This window comes from Camarhynchus parvulus, chromosome 28, assembly GCF_901933205.1.
Source record: "Camarhynchus parvulus chromosome 28, STF_HiC, whole genome shotgun sequence".
In the NCBI taxonomy this organism is placed as follows: domain Eukaryota; kingdom Metazoa; phylum Chordata; class Aves; order Passeriformes; family Thraupidae; genus Camarhynchus; species Camarhynchus parvulus.
This window is the reverse complement of record NC_044598.1, coordinates 3,336,338-3,349,203: the sequence shown is the minus strand read 5'-3', so window position 1 is coordinate 3,349,203 and position 12,866 is coordinate 3,336,338. Positions and strand designations below refer to the sequence as shown.

The window sequence follows — 12,866 nt, the reverse complement described above, 5'->3', positions numbered from 1 at the left end:
TCAAGTCTAGAATGGACACTAGGAATATGTCACCTTACTCTTGGAATAGATGAAAAATAGAACAAAACAAGTCACATATCCCACAGGGTATATATGTGCATGCCCAAAGAACATTTAATGACCATTTCATGTTACTGGTGACTAGAATTATTCCTGGGAGTCATGCTCCCACATTAACTGGGAAGAGAACCATAAACCCAGGATGAAATCAATCTTTGCATCACATAACTTTACCCTCACAGGTAGCTTTTAGGAAGCTTTATAGTGTCAAGATCATTGGTAGGATTTAATTCACACCTGTTTTACCAAGAGGTCCCCAATGTTCTGGATTATGTAATTTCGGTCACTGCCTTCTTCCAAGGATTCCTTCCGTCTCTCCTTCAGCTGGAGCAGGAATTGCCCGTGCATCTCCAGCAGCTCATCCACACAGGGAAAGAGCTTGTTGATGACTGCATGTGAGAACTGCAGCTCCTCTCTCATGGCTCTGGAGTACACCTTCAGCATTATTTTCAGTGTCCTAACGTGGTGCATTTCAGTCTGCATCAGTTCTGGGCAAGGTGAAATACAGAAATAAAATCAAAAGTCATTTATGTGCTGTGCAGTGAGCAGGGAGACAGAAGAGCAGGCTCTGAAAGTCACAATCATCTTCTTCACTGCAGTCTTTGCATCACTCATGTGAAGCTCTTAAATTTGCCTTGCTAATGTCCCATCCCAGCAGTGACTGACCCTACTTATTTAAGGACATCTCCCAGTGGCAGTTGTGCTGTTCCCTAATTGTACAGCTGGGCTTTGCTGCTTACAGAGCCCTGCTGAAACCCATGGGATGCTTAAAGGCATTCACACAAGGAATTACACACATTGATACAGGTAACAGACTCGAAAACCTTCACTCAGTTTTAGTTTTCAAGCACAAGTCAAAATGGGAACCAACAGAAATGATTTCTGCTTTGTATCACAACAGTGGCACTATGAAATAGAAAAAGTTTTAAGAATAACAAATACTCTTACCATAAATGACATCTTGCCTTTTTATAACGTCTTTCCTTTGCCTTTTGGCATAAGGCTGTTCCACTGCAACACTCCAAGACTCTGCCTCAAACTCATGAGCATCTGTTTCTATTTCACTCCGGAGGGACACAGAATATGCATCTAGACCAAAAGCACATTCAATTTCAATTATTGTTCAACTGTTTCTCACCATATCCCTGTTTACCATCAGTAACAACAAGGGGAAAAACACCTCAATGCTGCTTTCAAACCCATGGGAGAAGTTGCATAACAATCCTGAAAAGCACAGAAATTCCATACCTTCCAGAAAAATGGAGTCTGCTGTTGAAGGTGCAAGCGAGATAACGTCATCTGAAGTCTGCTTAAATTTTACAAAGCCTGAATCCCCTTCATCCATGTCTCCTGAAATTAGCCTAAATGGCCAAAGAAATTAGACCAGAACAATTAAAATAAAATAAAAAAAAATCCAACTTCTTCAACAAGCATCTTCCCTAAACTATAGTGCAATTATCTTACAATAAATAAATAAAAGCTATCACTGCACTCTTTAAACAGTTAAATTAATTTAGCAACTCCAACGCTGAAATACTGCAGTTTAATTAGAGCAGCATGAGCAAAGCTTGTAACTTCTGGTATGACAGTTTACAAGGACATCACCTGGTGACAAGCCACAGCCAGTTCAGAGTACAAAGGGCACTTTCACTGGGAAGGGAGTATAACTGGGGCACATCAAAAGTAAATAGCTACTTAAAACAGCAGATAGCCTTGAGTTTGCCTACTATTTTAATGAAGGTATTCAGCAATTTAAAACACTGCTGCCTCCTACACCAGCCAGCACCAGCCCAACCTAGAATAGCTGAACTCAGACAAGATCATTGAATTTCACAGCAGTTCTCAAAACAAATACGTCCAGGAGAAAAACACTCAAATACTGCACTATTTTACACAATATCTTTTGTGACACAGGACAGAGGGACTAAAGACAAAAAAAAAAAAAAGCATTGGTCAGGGAAAAAACTTTCAGAATTAAAAGCTCAATAAAACTCTTTGAGCTTGAAAACATGATGTGAATTCTGATTTTTCTTTTCACACTGGGGAGGTGGGGGACATCTGAAGCCAGTGGATTTAGAAGAGAAGCATTTTACTCACCCAAATTTATTAACAGCTCCAGCAGTGTTCAGTGAAGGCTGGGAATGTCCTCTTTGGGCGATAGTCATCCCGAGGTTCCGGGACAGTGCTGGGGTGCCATCCGCTCCCAGGAGGAGACTTCGGGGCTGCTCCTTCAGAGAAGTGGCTAAAGAGGCAAAAATGGAATTGGTGCTCAGAAAATGAGGCGTGCACTGCAGCTCGCCTGCTCTCAGCCCTCGCTCGGAATGCGGCCGGAGAACTGACAGGATCTTGGATGTCAGGAGCTCGTTGTCCAAAAAAACATTCTCATTCCATTTTCTTGAAAAGGAACCACAAAAAGACAGCTCGGGGTGAGCTGGAATCGCATTGCTTCTGCCGCTGCTTTTTGAATTTGTATTCCCCATGCTCACCACTGGCTGCCCTCAGACCTGGCACAGTAAAGTGGCCCCAGAGATGCTCTGTTTTTATACTACCTGTGATCCTTCTAGAAATGTAAAGCTGCCACTTAACTTACTGTATTGGCTAAATCAGCAGGTCTGAAGTGCAGGAAATTGGTCCCTACTGTGCCCATTTAGTGTGGAAATTGCAAAGTATCTTCTCCTTTAGTAAAACACCAGAACCTACACACAATTATTCACACCCCACCGTATAAGGGCACAGAACATTTCATGGCAAACAAGAAAAATCAGAGATCACAGAAAAAAACCCACAAGTTCTTTGCAATGCTTAATGCTCACAGCAATTTATATCTGCATGCACACACACTGCACATAATAGATACCTGAGCTAAATTTAATTTTAATACTGCAGCTTTTTAATGCTTTTTAAATCTAGACAGACTGTGAACTGGAAAGACATTTGAAACTTTAATCACTATTACACAATATGTGGGAGCCTGTAATAGACTTATAAAAAATGGATACAATTATTTAGTACTAATGTCTGTAATAAATGATAAGGAACAGGAGACAAAATACATCCTTTTAAAAAAGGAACTTCAGGGGAGTCAAAGATGAAGACTCAGCCAGACAATCTTTAGAATTGATCCCTGACAAGGTCTGTGGCTGCCCTTTTTCAGAGAGCTTTTAAGGATATGGGAGTGGGATCTCACAGATCTTGGGCTCCATCACTGCAGGGACAGAGCCAGCTCCTCTCCCAGTCCCAGGAGGCTGCTCCAGGACCAGGGGCTGCTGCTGTAGCAGTTCAAGGGGTCTCCAGTTCCCAGATAAGGATTATGTATCACTTTTCTAGCAAAAACATTCATGTACACAGCCCTAAAAGCTCCCCTTTTTCAGCCTGCCCTCCTTAGTGTACCTTCACTAAGAATTCTCTCTCTCACTTCTGCCTTCTCAGTGAAGCACAGATAAATCAAGGTATTTGTGGTTCTTGTCATGAAACAGGTTTTTCCACATTTTTTCATATCCCTGCTCTATACCTGCTTCTTTCTCATTTAATCTTCATTGACAGAGGAATTGTTTTGAGGCTGCAGGGGAGGTCTCATCAATGACATTTCATAGAAATTATATCACCACATCTTTTCCTGCTGGAAATACTTTTCCCAAAACCAGTTTGGGTTTGAAACCTCCTGGCTACACACACAGTATTTTGTCAGTCTACAACAAACTGGGTAAACTGAGTCCTTTCCACCCTCTCCAAGCCCCAAAAGGAGATTAATTAAATATCTGAAAGATTTGCCCAGTCAGAGTTCTTAAACAAAGGCTTAATAACCAATGTCCCTGTGTTTCCATTTGGGGAAGTATTGAAATTATTGGCCATCACGTTCTCTTTCTGTGCTCCTCAAGTCAGGAACATAAAGTTCTGTTACACAAGGATAGGCCAGCCCTAAAAATCTCCAGAGGCAAAACAAGGGGACGGGGATGGGAACACACAACACAGTTTATACCTCTCTAAAAATTAATTTTTCTTTTACATTGAGACAATATCTTTGGGGTTTTTTGCTGGGCACTGCAGTCTGCACGGTTATGCTGTGGCTAACAACAGACAATGCCCAGGCTATTAGCTGTTCCTTTAATTTCCAGCTCCTGCTTTTGTCTAAGGAAAATGAGTACTGGCTGCCTAGCAGAGCCTGCACGGCCCACAAGCCATTTTCTGAGTTCAATTAGCACTGTCTGCACACTGCTGTGCCCACATCGATCGCTGCTCCCCTCACACACACCAGCCCTACAGACAACTTCTCTCATTTTCATCAGCCCTTGCTGCTTATTTTAGTCTCTGCACTTTCTCCTAAATGCACAGACCCATTCTGGGTAATGCAAGCAGCCACTTATCTCCTTATAACAATTATCCCCTGTGCTGCCTCTTGGGAAGAGTCATTTAATGAAGAGGACACCTTGCAATGCAAATGGTACCTGAAAACACCCAGAGTGATGCTCAGACATCCAGGTCTGCTGTGTTTGACACTCACCTGCTCTGTTAATGCAGACCTTGTAACATCTTGTAAAATTAAAATGCCATTTAATACACCTGTGACTGGGATGGTCTTTTTCCAGGAGCAAAAAGATATTTCAAAGCCTATGCTGCACAGATGCTCTTTCTTCTTTTTTTTTTCCTCCCAGATCTTTTTTCCTCATTTTGTTTCAACAAAGATTTATGTTTAGACCATTAGTGCTAGCTTGTCTTAGAGATTTCTAGCAACCACTAGCTGCAGGCAAGTTTTAAATAGACAATTATGAAAATCTGATGTAAAACAAAGTTCACAGTTCTAGTCTTTTCAGAGGCCAGAGAATAGACAATCAATGAAAAACGAGCTTATTGATCCCTTTTCACCATGATATTTTGAGGTTACACAGCAAGAAGGTATAAAGAAAAATAAAAAGATAAAAAGATAAAAACACACAGGAGATTGCTAGGAGCCTCTAAGCCATTCCCAATAGAAAAAAAAATGAAACCATCTTATTAAAAGAGACCTTCTCTATACTTCAATAACACACCGTGTATAGCTTTTAAAACATATTAAAGAAAAAAAATGCAATTGAACAGATAAGCCTTGAGCACAGAAATCATTCTTTAGTACAAACCTGGGGAAATGCACTGGGGCGAACTTTGTGGAGATCCAGAAGGTCTGTGCTGCAAATCTTTCTGCTATAGGAAAAAATACAATATTCTTACACATCCAGACCAAACTTTCAGTCCAAAATGAATCAGATTTTACCCATCCCATAGCATTAACTGTAAGTGAAGATGTTCACTGAGAATATAAAAGAGTTAACAAAACAACAGCTTTGATTTTTTCATGTGTCAGACGAATGACATAGAGACATTACACTTTGTATTAAATTCCACAAAATATAAATCAGGATGAAATAGAACCAAAACTGAAACTACAGCTGAATTAAAGCTATGATAATTAATTTATGAGATGAAAGCAACCCCTTCATGCTGACAGCCTTCACTTTGCTGTAGTTTAGTTTCTAGCAATACTGACTAAACTAATCCAGCCACTTTTAACCAAAATCCAGACTGTCCATCTCAAATTGCATCTTTGGTAATCTTTGCTAAACTTTGTCCTTCTTGCAACACTAGGATATTAAAAACCATTGAGATACAAGTTATCAAAGATGCAAAGAAATTAAATACATAAATAATACGGGCTGTAACAAACGGCTTTTGGGGAGCTTCCCTTTGGGGTTCCCATTTCTGACTGAATTCTTCACCCCATTTTGTGCCACCACTCCCTCTCTGCTCTCTTCAGGAGTGGTTTGTCAGGGCTGATTCAAGCATGAAGTTTTGGGTGCTGGTGAAGAGTGGAAATGAAAGCATCAGAGCAAGTGAAGTTTTTAGTTTAAAAGGAAAATTCACAATGCCCTGAGATGCTTAAAATTGTATATCCAAACCCCCACAAGAACATTTCTGCCCTCAGAAGAGTTACATTCTATATCACCAATGGCTGAACACACTTCCTCTAACCTCTAATTGCTCAGGTCTGAGCTGCTCTGCTCTCTCTTTTCCCCCCTCACAGTACTCCCTAATCTGCTATCAGTCTCTGAAATCATCAGCACTTGCAGGTTAAAACAAACTAAAACTCCCTCAAGTATTATTAGTTATAAGGAGGAGGAAATTATTTTCAAAACCAATACCAGAACAAAAAATCCAACAGATAGACATCTATGTGAAACAACCTTGACCTTACATGCAATCACAGGCACCATGGTGACAGAGAGAAAAAATAAACAGCATAGCAAGACCAAGTTCAACACAGTTCCCAAATGAAATCACTTATTCTGCATTTTCCAGCTTAGAAATAAAATGCAACTGTTACAACCAAATTCCCCTCCACCCCTCATGCTCTTCCATCAGTTTTGAGATGGCACAACATTTAAAGGTACCATATAATTCAATTATATTCCCCAAAAAGTTTGAGCACTCTTACGGTTAGTCACAGTTCTGGGACACAGGCTAAGGAATTCATAGTATAGCAGTAAAATGTTTCACTTCAATTTCCCTCCACACACTATCATTAATGACTATAATAACAAGTTAATGACTACTCAATGCCTCAAAGATGTAGGGCAAGATCCTGTACTGATGGAAATTAAACCACTGACATAAATTAAACTTATCATGTCAAGCCTTGTTATTACAAAAGAACAAATGTTAAAGCCCACCTTGGGTCTGATGCTGCTGCATTCAGTCAGCAAACTCTTGCAGTTCTTGTGGACATTCACTGCACAATCTGCAATGCACACACACACACACAAAAAAAAGTCTTAATTATTCTTCTTTCCTGTCTAGGGAAAGGAATAATGGCACACAAAAGATCTTAATTTTGGAAGAGGTGCAGAGTAAGCTCAGGTGTTGTGGCAAGCATCCCTGCTGTGCATGTTCTGCTCTTGATTTTATACCAAACCCTCGAGTTTTTTCAGTAAGACTGCACCACTGAGTGCAAGTCACACGTACAAGAACCAAGAGCTACTCTGGAATGCAGGAGCAGTTTTCTGCCCCACCTCCACTCAGTGGAGCACAGCTCTCCTCATCTTTGCAAGCCCATTTCCATGTCTCTCCATCCAGAACTGATTCCAATCAAGGGGGCAGCAATTCTTTGGCTCCACAGGAATAGCTGCCCTTCTGCACAGACTGTTGCTGGGAGCTGCAGTAACTACAGTAAATTAAAGATCAAAACATCCTCCAGAATCATCAGAGCATTACCAGCACCACAGCACTATCACCCTTCCAGCTGCACAAAGGAATTGTTCCCAGATACAGGAACCAAAGCAGCCCTCTCACCCAAAAGCCATAAAACTATTACTAGTATAATAAAATCCAATCTCCTTTTTTTTTTCCTCCTGATAACTACTTATTGAGAAAACAGGAAGGGAAACTGATAGTGCCAAATATTTTCTGCAACGTTTCTGTCCATCTATAAAACAAGCCCTCATCAAAAGCAAAGCAGGACACCAACAACTCAATAAAGGACACCAGGATTTGCCTTTTCCAGATTTGCCTTTTCCAGACACATGGTGTTCTCTCTTTAAAAGAGAAATAGAACAAAACTGAAAAGATGAACACCATATCTGCTAGAGAAAAGCCAGTTTATGTTTAAAGCACAGAGGAAAAACAATTTAAGGTCCCTTCACAACCACCCCTGCCTGGCACCAGGACTGGGGATCTGCTTTAAGGCTCCCAGCTAACCTAGAGAGATGCTCACTTGTGCTTTCCATGATTTCAGCAAAAGCCAGAGAACAGGACCAAAATACCTACTTGGCTTTAAACACAAATAAATTAATAAAGATATAAACACAAGACTGAGTACACAGACCTGCAAGATGCTCACATGTTATACAACTTCCCCAAGTGTGGGAAATGAAGTGCAGAGTTCTGCTCCCAAGTGCCTGCCACACACACAAAAAAAAACCTCCACAAAAACTACCACCTCCCACAACTTCTCTTATTTGGGATATTCCTACTGCTACCACACCCCACGCCACAAACCAAAAGGCACCACATCTAGTTTCAAATGCAGGAGAAAAATGTATCAAAATTATCACTTATTAAAACTGTGTCGAGAATAACAAATATTTTCATTATTTCAGCAATGATAAGGCCTCCACCTACCACGAGGGAACGCAGAGCTTGTAAAAAGACATGCCTCAACAACAAACAAGTAGTTGACAATGGAAATCCCTTTTCTCCTGAGACAAAGAAACGAACTGTAGGACAAAAATCACCACACAAAAGGAAATAGAGAAAATTCTCCATGACGTCAGGCTGGGTTGGCTTCAAGTGCTGCTCACAGATGGGTTCCCTTCAGGGCAGAACAGGCAGCCCCATGGATGCCCCAGGTTCCTACAGCCACTGCCTTCCCACACAGTCCTGAAATCCACAAAACTCATCTAGAATTTGTAATATAATCATCTAGAAAAATCAAATTTCAACTAGACATTTATATTCCCTAACATTTACCCATTTTCAGTGATTACATTCAGTAATTCCTTTCCTATCAATGATTAGTAGGACCAATTCCACTCGAAAAGCTTGGGTTCCTTGTTAAGGTAACTGTAACAGGGATCTCACTTAAAAACATATTTCAATTTTAAAATCATGCCCTTGCTCTGGTAAAGATAACAGCTTGTGGCACTCTCAGTAGGCATTTTTCACTTAATCAGCTGACATATCTAATAGTGCTGTGTATGACTTCCCTCCACTGCTGAAAGGTTCTTTACACAACAGTGGAGAACATACTAGAAAACAGGAAAATGCTACAGAAAAGCTGCAGGAAACTGGAGCTGAATCCAAGGACCTGATTCTCCTTGAGACTATTTGAATTGCATTTATTTAATGATTTCAAAGTGGCATTATTTTTGCCCACATAAGAGAAATCTGAAACCTGCCAGAAGACTGTTTTATAAGCATACTTCATTTTCTAAAGCATGCTCCAGCTTCCTCTATTCAACATTTCTGCAGTGCTGAAGGGAGGCCACTCTAATTCAGGATGAGAAGGAGCTTCTGAATACCAGTGGCTGTGGTTTCCTTTTAATGCATGTAAGATTTCTGCATTTATTATTATTACTTTGCATTCATGATTGTTACTTTGCATTCTTATTAAGCCTCTCTGAAAATGGTATCAGAGAACTGCAGGGGTGAAAAAAACAGCAATGAGAAGAATGAGGGACATGAGGGACAGCAAAGAAGGGACAGGAACCTGCACACATGGAGGTAAGAGCAAAAATACACACGAAGGGTTGTTTACAGGTGTAGAGAAATAACAGATCTCTAACAGGTGTATAGAAATAGCAGATTTCTATCTTTTCCAGTCATCCAGAGTAGAGCAGCATCAGTAAACTCAAACTGACAAAAAAATTATTTTTGCATTTACCGTCAGTAGAATTTGGTCTTATTCAGATCAAGAATTTGGGAAGGTCCAAAAAAAAAAAAAGAAAAAGAAAAAGAACAAAGGACAGTTCTGTGAGCAAGCACTTCCCAAACTGCAGAGGCACAGCAGAAAATATTCCTGAGAATATCTTCTCAGGAATATCTTCTCTTTTCCTGAGAAAGGCAGAGATAAAAACTCAGAGGACTGCTGCCAGGCTCCTCCTTGCCTTCTCCTCCCTCCAATCACTCACAGAAAAGCAAGAAGATTAATTTGGCAAAGAAAAACAGCCCCTCCAAAGGATTTCATCTTGAGACAGACTGTGCAGAAGGGCTGCAGCTCTGGCCAGTGCTGCCAACACCAAAGTGCCAACACACTGAGAGGGCCCAAGGATTTGGGTCACCTTGACTGGATGGGGACAGGAGCACCACTGCTACAGCTGAGGGTACCAAAGCACCTGAAGCACACAGCAGGAAACTCAGCAAACCCACCAGGTTTGTTCCTGGGCTTTAATCAGCAGGTTTGGAATTGAGGCTGAGAATTTTGGGATTTCCACTATCCCAGATCTGCTTACTACACGACTGTCACTCGAAGCATTTTGCAGGGGCCTGTGCCAAAGATGACCTAATGAGTGACTAAAGCAAGGACCAACCAGAAAATAAATATTTAAGACCAAAAGGGTCATAAACATCAGAAAAGATCCTGTTCATGGCTGAGGGTAATGAATTTATAATCTGGTATAATAAAAAACATCTCCCTTATTAATGAGATGTTTTCTCAATGGCTCACAGAAAGTAATTTACAGCCTAGGAGCATTTTATTGGCCATTACAACACCCAAAAGCATCACCCTATTCACAGCAGGACAGGGTAACAAACCTGGCTGGAAAGGGGCAGGCAAAGACATTTTTTCCCCCAGCTGGAATACCTTCCAGGGGATCAGACACTGCCAATGTCCTATAAATGTCTTCCAGAATTGGATTCCAGGGCAAATCTATGAGTCACCAGACATTATGAGCACTATGACCCTGACCTTTGGTCTGGAACGGTACTGCCCAATAAAATAACTCTTAAAAGACCATTTGCAAACAACAACTCACAGACAAAAATGCTGTGATTAATCTAAAATTCATCTATTGACTTTCTTTATCTCAAAGATTTTTTTTTTTATTTTTTAAATGACAGATTAAAACCAAACCACTTTAAAGCAGCTAAGTTCAAACAGGGACAGACTTTAACAGTGCTTCTAATGATACAAGGAGTTCAAGGATATTCACCACTTATGGAATCCAATCAACTGAAAAGAGCCAAGGACAAAATAGCTTCCTTGTGAAATTAGCAATTTTAGTATTTTTTTCCTCTTTTTAACTGTCCAATACTTCAGGGATCAAAAAGAATCTCTTCCCTCCTTCCTCACCCTTACACCACACCGGGAACTCCTCCCTCTTGAACTGACAGAGGAAACAGCCCTGATATGAATGATTAACACTGAACATAATAAACTCTGCATTTATAAACAGAGATGCACAACATGACGGCCAAGAAACAACACAAACCACCACAGCATTCCAGAAAATGCAGAGTGACTGTGATAAAACTTCTCAGGAAAGAGGAGGAGTTTCAGTGGAACACGAGGAAGTTTCTGTGTTGGGTAAATCCAGGTCAGGTACCCTGAGGAACTCGGAGCAGATTTAACTTTGTCCTAGTGGCTCCAGTGGTCGGTGTTTACTTGTTTTCTCACTTGTCTAATTACGCAGAGGCAGAAACCAAAAACTGGAAGGGTACAGGGAGATGAGATACTTCACATTCTGAAACAGAGACAGTCCACACTAGAGAGCAACAGCACTAAATTATCAAGTTTCAGCCTCTCTGTTAGAGCATTCCTCTTTGTCTCCAAAACAACCTATAATTACTTGCTCACTGTATCTGGTTTTATTGTCAAAATATCAGTGGGATGAAGCAGAGAGAGGGGTTCTGTGATTCCCAACAGTGCAAATTCTGGTGGCCACAGGGTTTTCTTTAGGCACAGAAACACATAAACAACCAACACTTCTGGTTTTTAAACATTGCCAAGTAAAATGTGCATGTTATCCTAAAAGAAAGAGGAGTCTCAATTCAATCGTCTCACGCTAAACCCTTCCCCCAGTCTACTCTACAGAACTGAAGCAGCAACTATGACAATCATAAAAGGTATTTAAAATATTTCATAGGTAAACAGTAGGTGGAACTACAACACACAATGTCCGATGGCTCCTGTCTGAGAGCCATGTTTCACAGGTTTCTTTTATTTTACAGTGCCTAAGAGAAACGATTACCTTTATAAAATTAAACAAAAAGGGCTAAATAAGCCTGCCATAAAACTCTCTTAACAGAGGACTGAAAAGCAACTAAAAAGCAGCCCTTTTTTTCTCTTGGTAATACACCAAATCTTCAAATAATATTCAGAAATTATGCTTATTTATTAGAGCAGCAAAACCAAACAGAGCACCAGAAACATTCAGAAAGCTGTTTGATCGAATCACTGCCTGTTTCCCTGCTCCTCCTCCAAAATCCATCACCACTCCTGGCTCCTGCTGGCGTTTCCTTTCAGCACACAAAAGCTAAGCTGATACCATCTCCCGCTCCTCTCCCCAAGGAGCGAGATGCGGAATATTTAAAATGGGTCAGTCTTCGCAATTGTGGACAAACTGAAGTTTTCACCACTCTTCCTCTAACGCATTTAAGGTCTCTTCACGCAAATCCCAGACATTTCTCGCCGCTGCAGCACCAGTACACACAATGTGTATAATAACCGAGAGGACGAGGTGCGGGATATAACGATCACAAGGATGCTCAGACTCAAGCTGCGGCATAAAGAGAGCCTGAGTTTCACACAGGCTACAGCCGCTCGCCTCCCTACCGCACACAGCAACATTTTGCACTCCTTCCGTAGCCCTTGAAAGAGCTTTCTACTATAAACACTGCATCTTTCAAGCTGCGTTCTGTCCCGCAGCTGAAGCCTTGAGCTGCACAGGTCGGGACTGCTGTAAATCTGCGGGATTGGGGCAAAGCGAAGATCAAGCCGCTGCCCCGGCCAAACGCCGGGACCCCTTGGAGCCCTCTGAGCCCCCCTGCCCGCACAGGGACCGGGGCCGGGCGGTCCCCGCGCCGCGGCCCCGGAGAGGGGCTGCCGGTGCTCGGGGGCTCGCTAGGGCCGGGGGCGCGGAGCCAGGGGCCGGCGGGCGCGCTGACAGCCCGGTCTCTTACCGGACTCCCCGGGGAGCCGCCGGTTCCCTCTCGGTCCCGGGAGCCGCCGCCACAGCAACAGGAAACGCCCCCGTGTCCCGGAAGGAAAAATGGGAATGAAGGTGCGCCTGCGCGCCGCGGCACGGCCGGGCAGGGTCCCGGCCCCTCCGGGACGGCGC

The 12,866-nt window shown here is 42.0% G+C and overlaps 1 protein-coding gene across 3 annotated transcripts in view; it reads right to left on the bottom strand.

Moving 5' to 3' along the window:
• ARHGEF18 (Rho/Rac guanine nucleotide exchange factor 18) overlaps positions 1–12,866 on the bottom strand; it is a 48,752-nt gene that overhangs the window by 18,326 nt on the left and 17,560 nt on the right. The window contains exons 1-7 of one of the 3 annotated variants that reach the window (XM_030966795.1): positions 12,709–12,840; positions 6,762–6,829; positions 5,175–5,238; positions 2,158–2,302; positions 1,309–1,421; positions 1,009–1,149; positions 298–548 (exon numbers count right to left, since the gene is read on the bottom strand). In XM_030966795.1, coding sequence (XP_030822655.1) covers positions 298–548; positions 1,009–1,149; positions 1,309–1,421; positions 2,158–2,225 — 573 coding nt within the window. In that variant the 5' untranslated portion in view covers positions 2,226–2,302; positions 5,175–5,238; positions 6,762–6,829; positions 12,709–12,840. Of the gene's footprint in view, positions 1–297; positions 549–1,008; positions 1,150–1,308; positions 1,422–2,157; positions 2,303–5,174; positions 5,239–6,761; positions 6,830–12,708; positions 12,841–12,866 lie in introns of those variants that run through there. The other 2 variants (XM_030966796.1, XM_030966794.1) reach the window with 2 other exon arrangements.